This window comes from Pithys albifrons, chromosome 5 (assembly GCF_047495875.1).
Source record: "Pithys albifrons albifrons isolate INPA30051 chromosome 5, PitAlb_v1, whole genome shotgun sequence".
Lineage (NCBI taxonomy): Eukaryota > Metazoa > Chordata > Aves > Passeriformes > Thamnophilidae > Pithys > Pithys albifrons.
This window is the reverse complement of record NC_092462.1, coordinates 28,284,221-28,307,383: the sequence shown is the minus strand read 5'-3', so window position 1 is coordinate 28,307,383 and position 23,163 is coordinate 28,284,221. Positions and strand designations below refer to the sequence as shown.

General features: G+C 41.7%; 2 protein-coding genes and 1 long non-coding RNA gene across 12 annotated transcripts in view; 1 reads left to right on the top strand and 2 right to left on the bottom strand.

Moving 5' to 3' along the window:
- The first annotated feature begins 309 nt into the window (after window positions 1-309).
- On the top strand, window positions 310-22,330 carry SH2D4A (SH2 domain containing 4A). Of its 4 annotated transcripts, none has more exons than XR_011697895.1 (10): window positions 310-1,105; window positions 1,865-2,024; window positions 2,559-2,718; window positions 4,735-4,800; window positions 5,191-5,326; window positions 6,521-6,737; window positions 7,138-7,268; window positions 7,669-7,889; window positions 9,382-9,699; window positions 22,246-22,330. XR_011697895.1 is itself a non-coding variant. In XM_071556023.1 (9 exons), exons 1-9 carry the CDS (start codon window positions 934-936, stop codon window positions 9,472-9,474), a joined length of 1,356 nt encoding a protein of 451 aa, XP_071412124.1. In that variant the 5' UTR covers window positions 310-933; the 3' UTR covers window positions 9,475-16,539. The 4 variants fall into 4 exon arrangements, 1 of the variants encoding a protein (XP_071412124.1); XR_011697894.1 differs by lacking the exon at window positions 22,246-22,330 and adding an exon at window positions 16,959-17,947; XR_011697893.1 differs by lacking the exon at window positions 22,246-22,330 and adding an exon at window positions 11,485-16,539.
- LOC139672272 (uncharacterized) lies at window positions 1,802-12,758 on the bottom strand. The gene is made up of 4 exons (XR_011697897.1): window positions 12,635-12,758; window positions 8,188-8,268; window positions 4,715-6,709; window positions 1,802-2,644 (listed from the first exon to the last, which is right to left on the bottom strand). It is a non-coding gene; the product is annotated as an uncharacterized lncRNA (long non-coding RNA).
- CSGALNACT1 (chondroitin sulfate N-acetylgalactosaminyltransferase 1) overlaps window positions 13,086-23,163 on the bottom strand; it is a 43,290-nt gene continuing 33,212 nt past the window's right edge. For all 7 annotated transcript variants that reach the window (XM_071556017.1, XM_071556018.1, XM_071556016.1 and 4 more), the window contains 6 exons: window positions 20,718-20,934; window positions 19,501-19,602; window positions 18,514-18,692; window positions 18,083-18,177; window positions 14,906-14,987; window positions 13,086-14,548 (listed from right to left, as the gene is read on the bottom strand). In XM_071556017.1, the coding sequence (XP_071412118.1) occupies window positions 14,265-14,548; window positions 14,906-14,987; window positions 18,083-18,177; window positions 18,514-18,692; window positions 19,501-19,602; window positions 20,718-20,934 (959 nt within the window). In that variant the 3' untranslated portion in view covers window positions 13,086-14,264. The remainder of the gene's footprint in view (window positions 14,549-14,905; window positions 14,988-18,082; window positions 18,178-18,513; window positions 18,693-19,500; window positions 19,603-20,717; window positions 20,935-23,163) is intronic.

Genomic DNA, 23,163 nt, shown 5'->3' with positions numbered 1-23,163 from the left:
TTCTGTTTTCTCATTTGGTACCTTCCCAAGTTACAGAAGATCTCCCAGTTTTTCAGAGAAATTCCTGTTGTAAATGTAAATCCATGAGCACAAAGCATAGCTGTGTAGGTGCCAGTACCCCAGTAGCGTGCACCAGACCTGAACCAGCATCCTGGCCAGGAATAGAAGTGCTCCTTCCCCCTAGCTACTTCATCCTGTCAGTCAGGGATGTCCCATGCCAGGCTCACCACGTGGGCAAAGTGCATCAGCAAGATGTGTCAGACCAAGAGCTGTCTCAGACACTGACCATTAACATTGTCTTTCTTCAAACCAGCTGCGCCACTTGTGCTCCCTTGACTTGCTAGAAGGCTGCCTTTGATGGATGGGAGCACCCCAAAATTTCCCCTCCCACCTCAAAAGCAGAGCCAAAAGTCCTCCCGTTCCTTCTTTGGCAAAATGAGGCAGGCTGGGCTTTTGATCATCAAAGTTTTCCTGTTGGAAGGAGGAGGAGCCGTCTCGTCATGGGTTCATTGATTCCCTGCCCAGCAGGAATGTTTGCTTGGGCACAACCAAGCCGCACCTCTGATGACTAACAGGCAGTGCTCTCTCTCTTTGACATACTATCAGCTGGATTTATCAGAGTATCAACACAACCTCCCCACTCCAGGACTCTTGCCTTCTGACCAGCTCTCCTTGCAGATCAGACAGGGCTGCGTGGGAGCTGAGCTTACCTCTTATTTCAAGGAATCTTAACAGCAGGTTTTAAGCTACTTATTTACTTTTTTGGTCTGTGCAGGAAGTCTGAGCTAAAAAAAAAAAAGCATAATTATTCTGGCACGCCTGCATTCTTACTCCAGGCTCAGGCAGGCAGGGACTCTTTCTTGTCGGAGCCAGGAAGAGGATCTTATCCCTGGAGATCATTGCCACAAACAGGTGTAACTGAAACCTGCAGCCATGCTGAAACAGATATTATCAGACATGTACATCGATCCTGACCTGCTGGCAGAACTCAGCGAGGAGCAAAAGCAGATCCTCTTCTTCAAGATGAGGCAGGAACAGATCAGACGGTGGGAGGAAAGAGAAGCTGCTGCGGACAAGGCTTCAGCAAAACCACTGCCAAGAAAAGGTAAGTCTTTGCCTCCTGGCTGCTTCACCCTCTGGCACATACCTGGCCTAGTCAACTATTCCCTAGAAATAGGAGGTAATGTATCCTTAGAGGAGTTTCTTCTCACAGGAACATTAACAGGCTTATTTCCAAATCATAACTAAACCCACCTGCAATGGTGTAGTTTTGGCCAGACCGACTATGGTTTTACTCCCTGGCCCAGACACTGTCTGTGACAAAGTTGCTCAACATCCCCAGCTGGGAAGACAGGGCTCCCAGGAGATATATCCCATTAAGTTTCCCACTAAATGGGACCTCTGAATCTGTCTTTAACATTACCATGGATTTGAATATCTGTCATGAGGCACCAGATCTGCAGGGCAGTTGCCACTGAGACTTTAGTTCTCAAGTCCCCTTTGCCAGGATTACATGCTCCCTGCTAGGAAGATAGCACTCTTCTCCCAGCATTCCCCCATGTGCCGTTTGCAGGTTGTTCACCCTCACACAGATGGGGAGGGCAGTGATCAGGAATTAAAGCAAGAAAAGAAACAGTAGTGAGCCTTGTCCCTTGCCCCTAGACTCAAAAATGCCTCCTTCATTGATCTGGCTTCAGTAGCATGGAAAAACTGAGAAGTGTGGCTTGCTTCCCAGCCAAGCTTTCCTCATGTACAGTTGCTTTTAGAGAGGCTCTGTCATCAACAGCAGCCAGCAGGGATGACACAGGCCCTGAAAAGAGCTACCCAGCAAACAGTATTTACCAAAGAGCTGCTTCTTTTCCAGCCAATGGGAAGTCTGTGACATGGAAACTTGGCGCTGACAATGATGTCTGGGTCTGGGTGATGGGTGAGCATCCTTCAGATAAACCATATTCAGCCATCTGTGAGGAGATCCAGGCACAAAGAGAAAAGCGCTTGGTGAGAGAGCAATGCAAGGAGGGCAGGTAAGCACCCTTCAGCTGGAGGACTCAGTGGGCTGACATGAAGGAGAAGGCTTTTCTAGGGACCCAGAGGCTGGCATCTTCTCTGTAGGGGCTTTGGTTACCACTGTCACACTGAAGTTGCAGGCAAAAGGTACATGCAAAGGGTGGCTTTCTGTGAGGATACACAATGCTGACAGAGACCAGCTTCAACCTGAGACTTGCTCTAGCTCGTTGAGCCTCCCATGATACGGCTCCTGTGTGGGACCCTCTGCAGACCAGAGGAAATGCCAACACTGCTATTGTGGCAGGTGATGAGCTTGGATTACACTGATTCACCAACAGGTGCCCATGTACAGCCAGCTGACAGTTATTAAGTTATTAAGTCATTAAATTAATTACTCCACCTACTTGATTTGGAGATATAACTGCCCATATACACATCACTTCAATACAGCACTGCTCTGCTTGTGTGCAGCTTCCTTGCAAGATGCTCAAAGAGCAGAAAGTGACTCCCTCAGGTTCCCAAGTCCTGTCTCTCTCTCTCTTGCATTTCAGAGAGACTGACTCTTCTGTAACATGGTCTCTACACTCGCAGCCAGGACTACTGGGTGAGACAGATCTTCATGGGAATAAAAAAAGCACTGTGGAGAAAAAGGAGGAACATGGGAGAAAAATAACTGATACAACAACAGGGAAAAGCCAGGAGCTCACAAAGGTAGCCTTCCCCTTTTTCCATAACTGTCAGAAACATGTATTTTGAGATCTAGGAAATGTAGCAAATCCTGCTTGCTATAAACAGAAATCTGAAGGGAAAAAAGGCATCTCTCTGTTAAGGCTATTCTTCTGTAGTCAGAGAAGAAGCCATGCTGTTACACCCTTCCTTAGGCCTCGGGAGGTCTATATGCTATTCTCAGCCAGCATGGATCTGCTCTATAGCAACAGATAAGTTACTCTGAATTCCTTTGTTTCTATTCTCTGTGGGTAAAATCAGGGGTGCAGTTCTACACTCCTGCACTGTGCTGTTTTTGATGGCTTCAGGGCAAGACCAGGCAGGCTATCCCAAGATCTTACATGCAAGGTCACATCCCTCAGACAAATTACCTACTTTTATAAAAAACAAATAATTTTATCAGCATCATGTGACATGCATAGTTTAGGTGATTCTTTGGTTGTCTTCTAAAATAGTTAGAAACAGATTATGGCCTTGACTGCACAGGACAATTCCAAATGCAGTAACTATAGTGTCTGCTTTCCTGTGGTGTTCTATTATAGAAATATTTTTCTCCAGCAATAAATACATTTTACTTTTTAACTGGTTACAAAAAGCCATTTGTAGAGAACTGAGAAAAAAATGAGTTAAATTAACTGTCCATGCAACCACAGTTGAACAGAAGGGACAGAACACCCTGCCAGTTTAATGGGAGAAGTCCAATCTCATTCAGCAGTTTTCTTTCAGCATTGAGTGAACTTGTATGAGTGTATATTGTTTTATCATACAGCCACCCCATATTTCAGTATAAAAAGCATGATAACAGAAGGCTGGGTTTTGGCAAAGCACTCTCCTGCTGCTACCAAAATAGTGAAGGGAATTTGGAGTAGCTGTCTCCTTTATCAATAGCCTCTGAGTCACATAGGGGTTTTCTCTGCACTGTTTGCTGAAGTTGAGCAACTTATGTGGGAGACTTTTTTTTTTCAAAGGAAGTTATTAGTCACAGCTGACAAAAAAGAAAAAAAAGGATAAAAACCCAAGCCACCACCAAAAATCTAAAGCCCTTTCAAAGTCGTGTACGTGGAAATAGAGCAGGGTTGTATATTTTCCTTTTTATTTTCCTGACATTATATTAATAGTAATTTTCCCCTTATTTCTGGGGCTTTTGCTATTAGAAGGAAGGATGCAGATTGAAGACATGGAGAGGGGCTTTTTACCACCTTCTACATTCAAATGTTTTCTCCAAAATCTAATTTCTATTTAGTTCCCTCTTAACAGGAGGGATCCAATCATCATGCTTTGTCTGTTGCAGGGATCCTTGCTGATCTAGGAAATAAAGCTGATTCACACACATTTGAAGTTCTTAGCTTCCTGGAGGAGAGGGAAATTGTAAAGCCATGTTCATATTAAATATTAGCCAAGTAGGTGATGGAGCTGAAATGAAGTGTGTCCTTGGTAAGCAGCATAGTACAGTTACCTCATTACTCACTGTGCAGTGGGAGCAGGTTGGGTCCAATGGGGAGGTGGGTGGGAGTTTACTCAAAGACAAATCTAACTGTTCACCTTCAAAAGCAGGTCTCAGCTGGAAACTGCAGTCAGGGTAGCTAGACTGGTTTGCAGGGAAGAGCAAACATGACATATGCAGCTAGTTGGGTCAGTTTGCTGAACAGGAGTTTGCAACACCCCAGTCGCAGCCACAAACAAGCACAGGCAGGTAAAGTTGTAGGTTCTGTAAGGGATTGCATTAGAGGGAGGGAGGAAAGGGACTGCTCCCTGGGAGCACTTAGGGGCATTGCTTAGCAAATCCAGGTATGCTTATGCTGATCCTGACACTTCTGAGTTCCCCTCCTGTGGTATGTAAGGCCTAATATGATGGAAATAAACCAATGTTTGTCAGAGAAGACTGGCAAAATTTGTTAACAAAAGTCACAACTGCTTCTGCATTATACACCTATTGCTCCAAAAGAAGAGCAATTGTATTAATGTTGCATTTGTATCTCACCTCTCTTTCACCCTGCTCAGAGGAGAACCAGAGATGTTCACCAGATGCTGGCAGACTGCTATGTGAGGAAGCATAGGTTCCAACAGGTAAGTGGCAACATACGATGATCCTCACACATTGAGTAGAGCCCAGGCTTTATCCTAAAGTCCCAGTCAGCCTCAGAGCCTCATCTGACCCAAGAATGTTTACGCCTCTTGGACCAGTTTTATCCAGCGTTGTGATGACTTGGTGGTAATACAAAGCAGGCCAGGTTGGCAGACTGGGGCGTAGCATGGGGAGATGCTCCTGATGATTTCTGGTAGACTGTTTTCCCTTACTTCCTCTATTGTCACCTGCAGTAATGACAGGGGTCCTGTATGTTGTTGAAGTCAGAGGGATTCACAATAAAGCATGGAGTTCCCAGTATTTCTAGGCTAGCCAGAATGCAGGATTAAAAGCTGCCTGCGACAAAGCTGAATGTACTGTTTCTTTCTTAGGCAAAGGAAGAACAGAGGAGAAATTCCGAAGAGACCACAGACACACGGGAGGCAACACCACAGAGCCACCCCAGCACAGAGAGGCAGAGAACGTTGCAGAAATTGGATGAGAATGAGCCTGAATGGCAGGAATTCTGTAAGATCTTAAGATGACTTCTTTCTGTGAGGATTGAGAAATCCTAGGGCTCTGTGGGGTCATCTCAAACCATCTCCTATCACACTGGAACTGAATAATAGGTTGGTGGGTGGAAACTATTGCCAAGAAATACAGCACTGTATTATCAGAAATATTTCTGAGTCCATGCAGCATTGAGACTAGAATTGGGCAGGGAAATGGAAAACTTTTTCTATTGATACTTTCTACTTAAAACAAGCAACAAAGGAACCACTTGAGTATAGCCAGAATAATTAAACTAGAAGCTGGCCTTTTGCAGGACTTTGCAGTAACCATTACTCTTAAGTACAAGGATAATGGGTGACAAGGACTAATTAAAAAGGGTTTCCCTATCATCCAAGTCTGATTCCATCTAAGCAAAGCCCTGTTGTACTGTCTTATGTAAGGAAACCCAAGAATAGGAAGGAAAATGGCAAACAGTAAGAAACTTGCAGTAGCATCCATTGCTGCTGCAAAATACTTCCTGAAGGAGAACCTGATGCATTTTTCCCCAGTTCCTCCCCTGCTGTGCAGTAGATGGCAATGCTGTACCACCAGTTGTTTCCACTTCAGGCCAGGGGTTCTATTTTTCTAATTGTAAAATAAAGGAAAAAAAAGTTGACTGGCAAGCTGGTTACTCCTACAGACTCCAGGGTGACCTAGACAATCAAGGCAGTTTACAGAAAAACAAAACAAACTAACAAAAACAGAAAACCCACACACAGCCAAGTTTTCCACGTTCCTTAACAACTTCAGCAAGACTCCCTCCCGCCCTCCAAAATGGATCAGCACTTTCAAATCCTTCAAAAGATTGATTTGGAGTAATTTCAGCAGCTTTAATTCCATATGGCTTGCCCCCCACCAGCTTACATGAATGGCACTGCAAAAATCTGTATCTGAAACAAAACCAAGAAGTCTCTATGAAGAGACCTGCTATCCAGAAAAAAACACACAAATTTTTAATCTCTTGAAGGAATCAAAACTGTACTCTGTTAAGTCGCAGATGCCACTTAACACGTGGGAGACACGTGGGCAAATGGTCTTACAATTGAGTTAATCTTTCAGCTTGTGAAATGGGTGATTCTTCCACTTCAGTAAGTATGAAGATAGCCAAAGGGTAGCAAGCTTTAAACCTACCTGCTTGTTCGCTCCTGTAGGACTCCTTTTTTGTTCCAGTGCAGAAATCCAAGGCAGCAGATGAGAAGCGACGCTCCCTTGCACGACAAGCCAGAGATGACTACAGGAGACTTTCACTGCAGGGCATCCGCAGAGGGAAGCAGGCAGACATTTCCAAGGGTGCCACAGCAGGAGATCGGCGACCACTCCAGTATCCACCTCTTCCCCCCAAGCCTAAAATTCTACCTCCTGTGACAGCAAATGGGAGAGCAATTAGGTAAGGAAGCCCTTGTGCACTGTGGAGGAGAGAAGGGATGAGATTCTACTGCTCTAGCATGGGATGGTTTAGATGGGAATGATCAGCTCTCCTTGCGTGGAAGAGACACTCCAGAGGGGAAAATACAGAGCCTAGGCTGTGTTCCAGCCCAGGGTGTGATGAGGCCTTCAGATGTTCACTCTTGGAGAGTAACAGGTTTATTTAGTAGAGTATCCTAAGCCTGGAGTGTATAGAGCCTCTGTGATGCCAGATGTCCACTGAAAACTATATTCCACACAGCTGTACTAGTGTAAGCTGCCTGTTTAGGGCTGTTGTTAAAATCCTAACCAAAAGATCAGTTCAGAACAAGGACTCAAAACCTATTTGAACTTGATGCACAAACCACAGTCTTTTCTAACAGGAAAGAGGGAATCATGAGGACAATCTCCAGTTCCACTGAAGAAAGCATCATCAAGTGGTTCAAAGAGGAGCAATTCCCTCTGCGAGCTGGCTATCTGAAAACCATGGACACAATAGCACCTTGGTTCCATGGTGAGTCCTGAGCATTCCCACCCCAACCCAACTGTGTAAGGAGTTGTTTCTGCTAATGTGGCTGCTAACACAGGCTGGGCTCAGGAATAAAGCTCCTGATCTACTGGAATCAACATGCAACACACTGCAATGCCGTCCTTTTGTGAGCCACGCATATTTCTGATTCATAGCTGGCCAAGTCTGGCACACATAATACAGAGCAGTTACCATGTGACCATGGTCTGTTACGAGCAATAGCAGGGCTGTTCTTCCTGAGTTACTGGGCAAGAAAACAATGGGAGGGATGACAGTGCCATGGACTGTGTTTAGAGCAGTAAAGCAGATTTCTTGTGACAACTGTTCTGGCTAGTCCTGCACAAATACTTTTCTCACTTCAGTTTTGTGTTTTGGTTTTGAACAGGTATCCTAACCTCTAAGAAAGCAGAGGAGCTTCTGGATAAAACAGTACCAGGGAGTTTTCTGATCCGAGTCAGTGAGAAAATCAAAGGCTACGTGCTCTCCTATCGGTCTGTGGAAGGATGTAAACACTTCCTCATTGAGGCCTCCGGTGATTCCTACAGCTTCCTTGGAGTGGACCAGCTGCAACATTCAACTCTGGCTGACCTTGTAGACTACCACAAGGTGAACATCTATCAATTAATTCATTAACTGTTTAATTGCCTTAGGGCACTTCAGAACAAGAAATAATAGATTCCATTGTTTTGAAGTAGGTAGCTAGACCCACTTTAACTGTTGTTGGGTATCTTGTGTGCTGCTCCAGAAGGGTATGTCAGCCTCATAGGTACACCTCAGGTGACCTAACACACCTCAAACACCTTAGAACCCTCAAGCATGCAGAACACCTTGCACACCGGGCTCAAATTACTTACATGCTACTTAGTAGAAAAGTTGATAAGGTAAGAAGTAACAGCATACTCACGCAGACTCCTTTCTTTTGTGTTTTCTCCATGGTTGTGGGGTGCTGGCAAGTTGGGTAAACATAAGTCCTCCTTGCCTCCAGCTTCAGCATGAAAGAGAACAAGGTATCTATAATCTCAAAGCAGGCAAGGTGTGATACTGAGCAAAGATAAAAAATAGAAGGGAAGGAAGAAGGTTGGCAGATTCTTGCAACAATAACAGCAGTGTTTACCAGCACTGGCTGCGGTCACATGGGCTCCAAGGAGAGCCAGATCAACTGTTAATTCCTTCACTGTAAGATCTGCCCAAGGACAGGCCAATAATTTTGTTTATAGGTTCATTTAAAATCCCTGTTTCTTTTAAACAAGTGCCTAGCCTAATACAAACATGGCTAAACAAAACTGGACATGAGGACAATATCTCTGTTAATTTGCTCTGTGGAGCTCTACCTGAGCTACTTGAACTTGCTTCTTGCATGGTTGTAACAGTTCAGGCTGAAATTAATAAAAGCAGGAGTTATACAGCTATTGATTCCAGAGCCAGGGGATTTAAAACTTGGCTATGCATAGCTACATTAAAGATAGAGCCATGCTCACAATCTTCAAAGAATCCTACAGACCCCCTGCACTACAGCAAATGTGGACAGACTGAACCCACTCTGCCAAAGTGTCTTGGCGAGTTCTGCTTATCATCCACTGGGTAACCATGAAAGAAGTCAATTCCCCATCATGCATCTCCTGCCAGGATGGAGAAGGGCTGGAAGCAGAGACTGTACTATCAGGGAATTCCCTGATTAGAACAGGACTTGCCTGAGCAGAGGGTATGTGCTCACTCCAGGCTGCACCCTTATCTCTCCCAAAAACACAGCAAGAAGCACATGGTCCTGCTTACCTGCACCTGCTCCAGCACTTTCTAGGCAGGGCAGCACTTCATGTCATAGAAGCTGTAGTTTCCTATAAGATGAGCACAGCTTTTTCTGAGAACTGCCAGAGTTGTGTCACCGAGTTATGACACTGAGCACAGACACTGTTATGAAGACAGAGGGCACCCAGTTGGGTCCTTCCCCGAGTTCCCCAAGGCACTGAGCTGTACCACACAGTGGCCTGAATTGAGTCCCCACTGTAACAGAGCCAGGGAGACTCTGTCCACCCCATGAGGTTGTGACAGGTAGGGTCTGTATGAAAGTCTGGTGTGTGATCATATCCTATATCAACAGGATGAACCCATCACTTCCTTGGGAAAGGAGCTGTTGCTTTACCCCTGTGGCCAAGAAGACCAAGAAGCAGATTATATCTCTCTCTTTGAGTGAACCTGCCAGTCTTGCTGTGCAGCCTTATGCTTGTATTCACAAAGACCGAACTTGGAACTAGAGCTGCTGATGCTTACCTGAAACATTAAGTGCCTCTATTTTATATCCTTCAAAACAAAACATCAGCCCATCAAGCTGCAAAGCACCTGGATGTATCCTGCACAATGGACTGAATGAGCTGATGAAGTAATCGATTGAACAGCGAGATACTGCCACGGATTTTCAGTAAGGTTTTGCAGATTTCTTGGGGGAATTCTGTATTCAAGATGCCTTTTATTCTTGAATGAAAGGTTGTATGCCATCTGGGAAATAGATTAGTACCTACAGTTGAATGAGATCATACCTTCCTGAAGGCAGAGAAGGAGAGGTGAATTGATCTTGGTATGTAATTTGCATAATGTGAAGCTTAATTTGGAAAAATGCTGTGTCCTTGGAATGAAGGACATTCAAGCCAAACACCCAAGCAAATCCTGAGTGCCTTTCAATGAAAGGTGCTCTCTGTGATGAGGGATTTTCATAAAGAGTGCATTTTTAAACTCTAGTTCTAGACTCTAAATATAGATCCTCACTCTTTTAACCTGTATTTAAATCCCACACAGGCCTTTCTGCACTGAGAGGGATTAATCTTTGGAAAGGGAAAGAGGGAGAGAGAAATTTGTATGAAAGACTACCACATGTACAGAGCCTAAAAAATGTAGGAAGCAGCACCCATATCAGTATTAATACAGTTTACAGAAGAGTGTTTGCCAGTAAAAAAAAAGGTATTTTCCAAAATGGAGTTATTTATTGCAAGTTGTGTCCAGATTACTGTGATGCATCTAGTGTAAACTTCATCATAGAACTTGTTCTTTCAGTGTAATATTCTCTCTTCTTACCTGTTATGCTGCGCTTTAAATAATGTCATTCAGAATACTGGGGGAGAGGCTGGAGAGAATCACATAACAAATTAGTCCTCACCCAGATTCCCTCATGTTGTTGCACATGACAAACTCTACAGCTGAGGGTTGTGGTGAGAATCTGGTACATAATTTTTAGAGACACAGTCCTCAAATAGTGAACAAGAGTCAATCTTGTTTCAGTTGTTTACCTGTTTTTACCTATTCCCTTTTTTCTGTTAGATCAGGACTACTCTTATTAACTGAAAGAAGCAGTCGAACCCTTCAGTCTTAACTGATCTGTGTTTTGCAGGATACAGACTAAAAGAAATTGTAATCATCTGGTCTTAAAATTTACAACTATGCTGATAGGTGGCTTCCATTCAAGGAAAGGGGATAACTGCACTCCAGTTACAGCAGGTGTACTTTGCTAGAAATAAAGCCTTGGTGTAAACTGAGATTCTGAATGTAACGACACTCAGGCACTGCAAATGACTTAATCAACTTCCTGAGCAATATATCACATTTATCAAAGAGATAATTCCAACATAATCTGCATCAATCATGAGAAGGGGTGTTAGATTATTTGTTGGGGGGGGGGAAAAACCCCCTCCTTCCCTCTTCATGAACTGTTAATTTTAAAAATATAGAAAAAACAAAAGGTTCCTCAGAGATTCAAGAGAAAAGCATCTATTCTCAAGTGATGAATATGCCATAGCTGTTATCCTGCTGGAGACAAATCGTGAAGTGTTTTGCATACCTATGGGCTGTAAAGACTGACAAAAAAACATGTAAATGCCTCTAAAAAGGCATTTTGAGAGGGAGGGTGTTAAGGTGAAGAAATAAGGTACGGGTTGATCTGGCATGCACACAGCAGGACTTGATCAACTTTAGTTCTAAGATCTGTAGTAAAACTCCTCAGGGTTTGGCCTGCTGACCAGTGGACCAATAGCTTCACATACCTTTATTTTAAACTACTTATTTGCAAATGTTGTCTCAGTACAGGCCAGGGAAAACCACTATCCATGTTCATATCTATCCCATGCTTGAGTCATGCCTCAGTTTTTCAAAGATTCTCAGCTTCACCTGTCCTCTGTGAGGAAATAAACATGAAGTTTTGTATCTACATATTTAGATTACTACACTGACTGCAAAGGCACCTACCTTGCCAGAACAGATGCCCTCAAGAGTGACTCTTCTATTGCTCCAAAATCTAGTTACCCTAAAAATCTGTGGAGTAAGGATGATGCGCAGCAGTTGGGAATCAAGGGTGCTGATGTGTCTTCGGGAGTTTCTATGTAGAATCTTTCTTTCTTCAAGGGATGCTGTGCAAGGATTACAAGCCTAGTCAATTTGAAAATTGCTTGCTGGAGAGACCATGCATCCAGCAAGGGTATGGCAACTTGTTTTGCAGTCATCAAAAAGCAAAGCAAGGAGTCCCTGTATGGCCTTCCCACCTGCACAGGGGCATCTCTAGTCCTTCCTCAACCAAGATTCAGTTGCCATTCTGAGAAGGAACACAAGCTGTTTCTGGGAGAAGGAAGGTAGAGACCTTCCTAGCAAAACCTATGGTTCTGTTGGCTGCTCTCTTTGGATTTCATAATTTTCTAACTCATCTGGAAGATCTGAGAGAGCTCCACTTGATTCACAAAAACATAGATAACAGCAGCTTCCCTCTCTCATGCTGTTCTTCACCTGTCCTATCAGTTCAGTCTCCACTTTTGAGAGAGCCCTGCCAGATCTCTGCTATGGTTAGATTCCCCTGCACTGTGACGGCAAGGACTATGGGCCGGATCTCTCCCTCATTAATACAATCTCAACTCTTGCCAAACTGACTTCTGCAGAAATAATTAAGGCAGGCTATGATTATGAAACTTTCATAATATACAACACCCAGTTTCAGATTCAGGTTAAGTGGGACTTTTGGAACAACTATTGCCTTGGAGCAGCTGAGTTACCGTAACTTTCATATGCACTCAACATGCCATGCCTGTCTCCTCCTACTGCATTATATTTGTAAAGTTACTTCATCAAAACAAAGCCTTTTATAAATAACTTACTATATGTGCTGGGAACAAAACAGTTCTTTGAAGGATCTACTTGAGTGATTGCTAAAGTATCTATGGTAAGTGCTGTACGTGATGTACTTTGAGGTTGAGTATACAGTTTCCATTCTTTATCTACTTTTGCAGTGGTTTGGACCCTTGGTGATTTTCAAGTGAAGTGCAATTTACATCCAACAAAAGACAAACACATATAAATATGTCAAGGGAAAAGGTACTTACAGTAGGATTGTCTCTGTCTGTAGATTCTGCATGCAGCGCTTTCAAAAGCGGTTCAAAAGTGCTTTTCCTGCTGCACAGTGGCACATCAAACAGTAGCTCATGCATTGTTCAGTGCTATCTTTCATATTCCTTCCCCCAGCTTTTACAAGCCAAAAATCAAATTAGAATCTGTTTCAGACTGTCTTGAATTAATCTGAAGCTATGAAACAAAGAGGCTGCTCAAAGAAACAGCGTTTAGGTAAGTAAATGGCATTTTCAAGCCCGTGCAGTTTTTGTTGGCTGGTATGTATTAAAATGATAACTAGCAGTCATCATTAAAAGAAAATACTTTATAAGAGCAGTAACTCAGACTGTCAACAGTTTTAGGCAATGAAAAAAACTATGAAAAAGATTACTAATTTTTAGTATTAGTACCTATAATTACCATAAGAGAATTTGCACGGTCCAGTAATCCATCACAAAAATTTATTTTGTTAATTACAAAAAAGATTTCTATGCCCTGGGCAAGAGTCAGTATTTGGTTTAGAAGAAATACTTTGGTGTAAAATCAGAAAATGTTCATCAATTTTGGTATCTGGCATTCAGAGTTTAAAGTCTCTTAGTAAATCAGTACTGCCAAGTTGAGATGTATTTCCTTTTCTTCAGAATGATAAAGCTTCTGCCTTCCAGTACTCAGGTTGTGTAGAAAAATCACTTCACTTATCTAAACCCAGTTCCCATCCACAGGAAACACAGAGCATTTTCCAAGTGTTGGAAGACTGTACAATTTCCTAGCAAGGCTAGAAGTAGAAAACCTGAAGTTTGACAGAATAATTCCCAAGCAAAACCAACTTCATTTAAAAATAAGTCTTGAGATATATGTAGTATTTTCAAGCAGAAATACACAGTCTGATTCATGTGATACAGACTTGGTTCATTGCTTTTGGTTCACCATCCACAGAGGAGAACAAACACTACCCCCCAATGTTTTTGAATCATCACACTTGACCAGTATGGTTTTGTCTTTCTGAATTTTAGAAAGCACTTTCTGAGATACGTCCTTCTCTGGATGAACTGGGAGCGCCCTGTTAGTGCACTGCTGTTGTCCCTGCCATCCCAGACCCGTAAGAGAAAAGGATTTTTAGTCACTCCAGCTTAAACATTGTTAACAGCCAGATGTTCTTCTCAGAGCAGGAGCTCTGTACTTGTTCAAAAATAGCCCTTTTTAGATATATCAGGTGAGATGTAGAAAATAACTTCTAAGTATTGGCCCACCAAAGGTCAATCCTTTAAATAACTGTACACATCTTACACACATTTCAAAGGAAGATCACATCCATTTGCATTTGTAAATACCACACCAGCATTTATGTAATGTTCATGGTCTCCATGACATGACCCAGAATCTCATCAAATGTTCCAGTCTCCCCCAGAAGCAAGTGCTGAACAGTCAGCTAATAGAGTACTTAAAAGCCCCATTAGAATAAACACAAAAGTAAGGAGGACAAACACTTTCTCTCTTCTTCTTTTCCTGCCACCCTGCTGGAATTTTCATATTCTTTCAGTCTCAATCCACCTTTTCTGGTTAGCAACTCTTTTACAAAAACATCCTATAGTCCAATTCAGATGCTTTTTGCATCCCTTTCTGGTTTCATGTCTTCTTACTGCTCAGTTTCTGTCTGTGCAGATGTGTCTCAATCTCTTGCTTGAAAACAAGCATCCCAAGCTGGCCATGAGAAGCCTCGTTCATGGCCTTGGACTGCATACACATTTTGTACTGCTCTGGGGTCAGCTCGTCCAGACACTGCTTTTCATGCCACAGATGGAAGAGACCCCTGACAGGTGTTCGGATCACAATGAGGTTGCTGTGAAGGTATTTGCGGTACAGATGTACATCTTCACCACCCCAGCCTTTAATGTCCAGGTCAAAGCCACCTGACACAAACAAAATCCAGAATAAAACTAGAAATATATACTAGGAAACTCAATGCTGTTAATTACTCTGCAGCTGTTTTCTGGCTCCAGTCAGCCCTTTAAAACAGATAAACTTTGTGTGAACATCAAAGTGACCAAATTTCTTGGCTTTAAATCTTTCACTATCAAATAAAACTTTATTTATACTGAGCAATGCTTAGATTCTGGTAACCACTATGGCACCTAGAAATAGTCTGAACATCTAACCACAGCACTACTGCAAATTAATGACAGACACATCGGCCAACGAAAGGGAGGATCATAATTTTCTATGTTTTAGCAAAAAAACCCAGGTGTATTGAAGTGTACTTTTCTTACCTATGTTGATAAAATCAGATCTGTACTGGCAAGTCATCCCAAAACCAAAGTCTCTCCAAAATCCATTTTCTTTTTTAATAATCTGCATGGAGGGAAAGGAATGTTTATATGAAAGCAGAAAGGTTTTCAGAGTGAGCAGCAGACAAGTCCCTGAATGTGGTCAGAAATAGGAGCAATTGCACTTTTATTCTTCCCCGTGTGAATCCATGGCTGCTCCTGAACCCATTTTTGTAGATTCTTATTTTATATATCTGCCCCCCAAAACAGCTGTGTTATTAGCCGTCATGGATAAACCCCCTGTTCCAGAATAATCAGGTTTTGCTCCACTACTGCTGTTATAGACCAAGTAGTGCAATATGACACCACTCTCTGGAGCTTACTTCTTTGCAGGCAAAGCATCCTCCAAAATTGCTTGTTTCTTTCTGTGGGATTCAAATCCGATATAAGAAACATGGTGGTAAACCAGGGATGCCAGATTCTGCTGTAAGAGCAGATGGTGGCACCTGGATTGTGGACCTCAAGAGCTCTGGAAGAAAACAGTGGTTCTAATCTTGAGTGCACAGCTGACAGCTTTCTAGTTACCTTAACTTTGACAAAAGTTAGGAAAGTGGCAAGAGTAGTTTTCTGTTACAGAACTGCTATATCCAGTTAAAACTGAAGTCCAGAAATGTTAGGATATATGTCCAATAAAAGCCTTTGTAAAAATGAATGAACAGTCTACATTACTGAGATGGACCACGACAACATTAAATATTACAGGTAAAAATCAGAGCACTGAATACCATGGCTATAATTTTGAAAAGCAGATAAGCAAGTATGAATCCCTAAGGTCATAAATTCATGCATGTAAGTGACTTAACCCAATATGGTGAGACATCTGAATGCTTCAAGGGGCTGAGGCAGGTATTTAAATACTTTAAGAAAGCAGTACTTCATACTCTTGAAGGTCTGGTTAGAAACCTATGCCTTAGCAGCTGCTTTGGAAAATCTTGACTTGTTTTGTGACAATATTACAGAAGATTGAGGAGACAGAACTTCTATTTCTGGATTTACAGATTCCGGTGTTTCCTTTTCCAAGAAATGCTCTTCCAAAATAGTCTCTCCTCATTTCTCGTTCTTATCTCCCCTTTTGTTCATAAATCTCATCACTTCAATTGCTTTTTTTTTCCTATTTTACTGCCCACATTGCTACTGCTTTCATTTCTCATTTCTCCTTTCCGTGAAAAAAAAACAACTCACTGAAGAAGCCAATTAAAAGGAAACAAGATTGTATCTGTCAGATCTGCACTGTAACAAGTCTCTGTACTGATGCCCTTACAGCAAGCCACTCTGATGCATTCGCATTATTATTTCCCATTAGCGCAAGCGGTTGCTGCACAAATCAAATTCTGTCAAAGATTTCCAAAGGCTTTTTTTTTTCCCTCAGCAGCCCAAGTACCAGGACAGACAGCTAACACTGTCTTGTTTTAATGGCATAGCTCTGGCCTCATGCCTGGGAAATAATGTGGGCTAAAAATATAAAAACCTGCATAACAATTGTAATGGCTGTACTTCTTTAAATCAAAAAGCTTTTCTGATGTAAGCATCACATTTTATGATTCAAATATTAGCTATAAATATTTTCACAATCCTGACATCCTGACTTTGTGGACTTCATGCTAGCTTGAAAGTTAAACTCTATTTCATTCCTAAGCACAATGCTTTCAAGCTTGAGGATCCCTGACAGGGTCTCATCAGAGAGAGAAAAGCCCACATGAATCCCAGGATATTATGAGAACAAGTCTCCTCTGAGAAATAAAAACAGTAGAAGGGATTTTCCAGACTCTTCAGTTAAAGGCTTTCTAGTTACATGTTTGATAACACAGAGAGCAGTAGACAAAAAACTAAAAAAAAGAACCACAAACAAACAAACAAACACCACCCACCCACCCCCAACGAAGAAAACCAAAAAAGTATTTTCAAAATATTATTCTTCATTTTTAAAGAGGAACTGTACAAGTTGGGAGTAGTGATGACAAAAGACTGGACTGAAATCCCAAGTGATCTTTTTCAGCTGTGACTGTTCCTGGGCTGACAATACTCCTAATTCCTACCTACCTTACCTATCCACAACAACAACAGAGGCTGGGATGCTCTGGGGACAGTGTCCAGCCTGGGAAACGATGGGCTCAGGTAAGGCAGTAAGAGGGGCAGATGGAACATGTTGGGACCTGAGGAACTGAATGAAGCTGCATAGCTGGCACTTAGCAGTACTAGTGGGCAGAGGACTGTGTCCCACTGACTCTGAAAGAAGTAAGAAGAACTTCTATCAAGCCCTTAAGTTCAAGACAATGCAACACCAGAACACAAGAGAATGGAGAACGTCTGCAACAGTGTCAAGCAATGGCTGTGTCACTAGCATTCATGTGAACCTCTCATCTGTGTGCTCTCTTTCTTCTTCACAACAACTCCTTCCTCATCAAGGAGACTCATGCATGTCATAACTGTATGCCTTCTGGCAATGTTTTTAAAAATACTGCTTTATTCTTGTACCAAAAATAAGAAGGTGAGATGGAAATCAATGGAGTTATGTTGTGTTGCTATCAGTGCCAAATGAAAGGCAGAAGGGACAGCTCCAAGCATGTGATTTGGCTCTGGGACAATATGGTATGGTTCAGAAACAAATTGTCTGCTCGCAGGCAGTTGAATCATGAACTGTGGGATGGGAAAAGCCACTGTGAGGTGTTCAAGTAAGTAAGGAAAAAACTGTGACAGCCCCTAGAATTTTGTTTTCACTGACTTATCAAAGGGTAGATAGGCTTTTCACAAATGTCAGTTCTTCAATGCAAATAACTATTCAGTGCAAGGAAGAAATAAGAGCAGGATCAGGGACTGTCACCCCAAGACAGCACACCATGGAGGAACTGTTTGCTGCCTAGAAAATCCCTTCTGGCAGAGAAGCAGACAGTTCAAATTCTTAGGTTCCATGTAAAAACTTCAAAAAAAGGTTAAAATAAATGGTAACAAGGTACTTCTCTGTGAAACATACCTGGAGAACTCAAAGGTGACTGTTGTAGTTAATTTTGTCTATGGTGGTCACTGTACACAAGGAATAGGGAAATGCTACCCAAGAGCACATGCATCCTTGAAAATGCTTTGTTTAAATAAAAGCAGGCATTCAGAGAAGAAGGTACATACCAGCTGCTGTTCTAAAGATGGGATGGAATCATGGTGGCCATAAATTATACTGGGGTTATACTGGCTGAAGAGAACAGGATAAAACACCTTCTTCCCTGGAAATGACAATGGGTTATTTTTTTTAAGCTGTATAAAATACACTTTTGTCTCTTACAAGATGCTGTCCAGGCCAGACCAAATCCAGAAAAATTTTGCACTGAGCTTATGTCCTTTGCATGAAAATGTGAATGTGAGGATATAATTAACAAAAAGATACTGTTCCAGAAAGCAGATGCTGAAGGCAAAGAAGTAGGAGCAGAAATTTTTACAACTGATTTACAACTGCTTTACAGTAGCTTCATTACCAATTCAAAGGCAAGAATACTATGAGGAAGGCTTTACACAATAGGTAAAACCTGTTGAAAGACAATATATTTCATGAGTAGCAGTACCTGGCTGTGTGTTCAATCTGCAGGAGTTCAGGAATTCAGCTGTGAAGTATATGTCCACATCGCAAAAAAAGAGAACAACATTGTTTCCTTTCCAAAATCGAGCACCAACGTCTAATCCTTTGCCCCTGGAAAATTCTTCATTCAATTGAATGAAGGTAAAGTTCTTGAAGTTGGCTGACCTAGAACAAAAATATTCAGCAACTTACCCTGTCCATATAGCTCTTAATGTAAGTCAGGGATGGGAACCCAATATGAAAGAATTAACCTGGAAATCTGTAGTATCATGTCTGAGAGCAGTTTAGAGATATGTCCTTTTTGACTCTCAGGGAGATTTCCCTGCATCTACAATCAAAGCTTGACCTATGAACTCACTGTCTAGCATTCCTGTCACAAACCTTCTTTGGGCAGACCTCACAAAAATCCCAACAAGGCTTAGACTGAGAATAATATCTTCAGTATACCAATATAAATTACCTGTGATCATATCACTGTATCTGTACAAAGGTCTTCTTCCTACATGGAGATCATAACAAAAGGCTACACTGCCACAGGATCTTGACAAATGCAGCTAATGTAAGCAAACTCAATAGCCCAGAACTGGCCAAAAACACCCAGTTCCTGCTCTCCTGAAATTGTCTCCACGTGCCTTTGGAAGACAACTTTCAGTCCTAACAGTTAAGACCACTTTGAAAAGCACTAAAGAGTTATCAGTGGGGAGGAGGTGAAAAAATTAATGAAAAAAGAAAAGCTGCACTGAGGTAAAATTCAGTAAAATCTGCTTTGTGGTTCTGAAAACCAAGGTCACAAAACCACAGGTATGGGTCTCTCTGAGTAATACCGTTTACTGGTTTTATTCAATTAAAAAAAGTCATTTTCTCCAATGCAGTTTAGAACATTTGGCACAACTACAAGTTTAAACAGTTATGTAAGTCTCCACAGTATGATCACTGTGTATGAACAGAACACATCAGATGTTCAGGTACTTACTTGGTGGTATTTTCAAGTATCGACTTGACTTCATTCATTTGTTCTTTTCCAAAGTAAACGACAGTGAGGTGAATTCTCCCATCCTGCTGAATGCCCATTTCCCTAGAGAACAGAGACAGATCTGTGACTTGTTCCAGAAGTTAACTTTGATAATCTTCATCTGCTGGGGAAGGCAGAGTAGGGTGAAGCTTGGAGTCATTCCTGGGGGTATGATTCACAGGCAAAGATCCTTGTCATGACAAAGGGGATCACTGTCTCTGTGGGACAAGGCAGATTAGGATCCAGCTCTCTAAGCATTGTTTGTTACATTAATAAGAGGACACTGTTAAAACAGGCCATCCAGTCGCAGGAAGAATTATCAGGCAGGCAAAAACTCCAGCACCTAGGAGAGTATGAGAAGGGGGATTTTTATACATACCCTTCCTGATAACCTTGATTTTTTGTAGCAGATATTCCAGAATTCGGATCTTTGGCATTTACTAAAATCTAAGTATCAACCAGAGATCAAACTTGTAGCCTAAGGGTTAAGTCCAATCAGAACTAACACTAGACACCATGCCTCACTTGCACTAAGTTTAGTCAGCATGAGTTCATCTGTAACCAGCAGAGAGATCAGCATGACCAAAGGGTGATTTCTCCCATCCTAAAACAAGTACCTATCAGATGGCTAATTTAGACAAGGAACCTAATTTTACATGGCTATCATTAGGCAAAACAAATCCCATTGTAGGAGGCAGTATCTATTCATAACACAGTCTTGTGGGCAGATATTTAAAGTTACATCTCCAAACATAATCTCTGTACTGAAAAATAAAAGAAGTTTAAAAGTAACTATCCTGAAAGTGCAAATGCATTTCTTTCTTGCTTCTTATTGCCATAATATTTTATCTAATGGAGCCTGGCAAAGTGTCTGGGACTACTGATTCTCCGTTTCCTTAGAAATGTTCCTTTGCAACTACTGGCATGAAATTGTCATGTTGCCACAATTGCATATGCCAAACAAACAGACTGAGACATATGTCAGGTATTTGCAAATCAGAAACACTGATGACCAGACTATAATTGCTTTTATTGCTAATCACAATTCACTAAGCAGCCAAATGCCTTTCAGAACTGTTACACAGAAGTAGAAGTAGCAGCTAATGAGGATAACTCCTACAATTGCATCTGAGTTTTCAAGTAAGAAAAAGCAAGGCAGCACTGAAGTGGAAACCTACCTGAAATTCTGCATGAATTGCCGAAATTTGCTGGCTCTCTTGGCCAATGGCACAATGACATTAATAAGTGTGTCAGCCATATCAACATTTTCATTTTTCACTTTCATTACAGGACCAAATGGCCGGAATAAAATAATCTTCTTGAACTGATGTTTTGCATCTCCTTTGAAAGTCAGCTCATACAATGTGCCCTTATTTTTTTCTGTGCGGTATATCCCTGTGTGAAAACAACAATGAAGAGATTTTTGGATTAAAGGTGGGCTCCTGAGTGGAAAAACAGGATGCAATATTTAGTTGCTACAGCTAAATTGAAAACACAGCAGAGGCATGAGATATTTACTTTTAAACCAGCACGCAATCCACCATCATTTGGAGGACCCTGTCACTCTGGCAGGGACACAGCCCTGGGTTGCAGAGCTATTTGATATTCTCACAGGCACATTCCTAGGCTTGGCTAGGTTACAAAGCACCAAGGTTACCAACTGCTCACACTCAGTACGACCCAGCAGCCATGCATCCTTTTTTTCAGACTGCTGCAATTGCACAGTGCAGGCATGCATGGTAATGGGATGCAGAGAGACTATGAAAGGCAGCCTGCCTCTCTGCCATAGAAGTGCTTAGGCCATCTCCCAGAAAAGCAATTTCCTGATGAGCACATTAATTTCCTCCATCCTGGGAGGTTCTCTGGAAAGTCCCCTAACAAAGCTATGCTACCAGGCCTCAGCAGCCATCGACTTCACATCAGGACAAAACTGTCCTACCTGCTACTCAACTCCCAAGACACATTTCCATTGAGGTAATGATGCCCACTCCTGGTCAAGTAATAGTCTGCAAAGATGATGCTACAGAGTTTGTCGCAGGCTAGACCCAGGACACCATCTTGAAGACTGCATTAAACAGTCTCCAAGGATATTTAATTCATACAAATGTGTATTTATTTCCTGTATGGCATGAACTTTTAACATACTTGATGGGTAAAATTGATCCCATGCTGAGGGCTGGCATGAACTATAAAAGTCCCCATCATGCTCCACTGAAACACTTCTCATACCTTAAATGAGATCAAGTTGGCAAAAAGGCTATAGATTTTACCTATTCTAAATGATACTTCAGTCCCTATAGTGCATACAGAAATAAAGCTTTTTCACTGTCAGATCCATTAGGTTTAAGAAGGAATAATTAATGCTAATTCTAACTATTCATGAAGCCCCTGTAAGCATGTTATCAACCTAATCAGTACAAGAGTATAATTGCAATGCCTTCCATCTCTTGCAGAAGTTAGAGGCAAGCAAAAAAATATCGGGGAAAAAAGCTCCTCCCCTTGACTTGTTTTTCTTTTTTCTTTCATTCCTCTCAAAACAATACCAAAATAATGCTTTTTTATTTAATCTTGTTCATTCCCTGATGTGTAACATTGCCATACATCTGACCCATAAACAGTCAGCTCTGTCTGTATTTCTTGTGAAGATCTAGGTCAAACTTTTCCTTGATCAGCAAAATGACATAAGCTCTTCATCCTCTGTTGCAGCTTTTACATCAGCATAATCAAAGGAATAATGAAGTGTGATTTTATCTGGTGAGAGTTCTGTGGACCGTCTTATCTTCACTATCATTCTGTAAGTGTTTTATTCTTAATGATTTTTTCAATTAGTTAATAATATATGCAGATTTACTGATCTGTTATTCACTTCATGTTTTATTTTTAATATAAGTTGAGTCCACAAATGCTCCAAAACTCCTTCTAGCATAGCAGATGAATCTAGGGAGATAGCATCTCCATCATTCTTTTACTGCTAATCTTCCAAAGCTGTGCCCTTGACTCCTTCTACCTTTTTCCATATAGTCTGCTCAAGGTGCAGACCATGAACTACACCTATTATTGAACCTGAGATCACTTGAATGGTAACCTAATAGTGCCTTCATTTTCTACTCCAAGTGGCCAGGGACTGGAAATCTGGGCCTTTAAATTCTGCCCTCCCCCCCCCCCCCCCCCCTTTTATTCTTACAGAAAGCCTGCTAGTGATCCAAATGTGTTCCTGTGTGCACTCATTTGCCCAGGCAGTTTTTGAACACCAAGGAAGTTCATGTTTGAAAGGTTAAGGCAACCTTTTCACATGAAGCTAACCAAAACTCCAAATTAAATCTGATTTGCATTTTCTCTCAAGAGAAATAGATAGGACTGTTTCACATGTTTGACATAGTCAACTGACATTTTTCATAATAACACAGGTCTAATATAAATTAATAAATTTAATAATATCTACCATACAACATCTCAAAGTCTTTGCTTCTACATCCTCTTCTACCCCAGCCAACAAACAACAATCCCAAAAATACCACTTCCCTAGAGATATGTCCTACACAATAAAGGAAGCCTTGACAAGTAAGAAGTCCCTTAAAGCAGAATAAATGTTGTGACCTGAGGGGGGTCCCTTCTAATGCTACA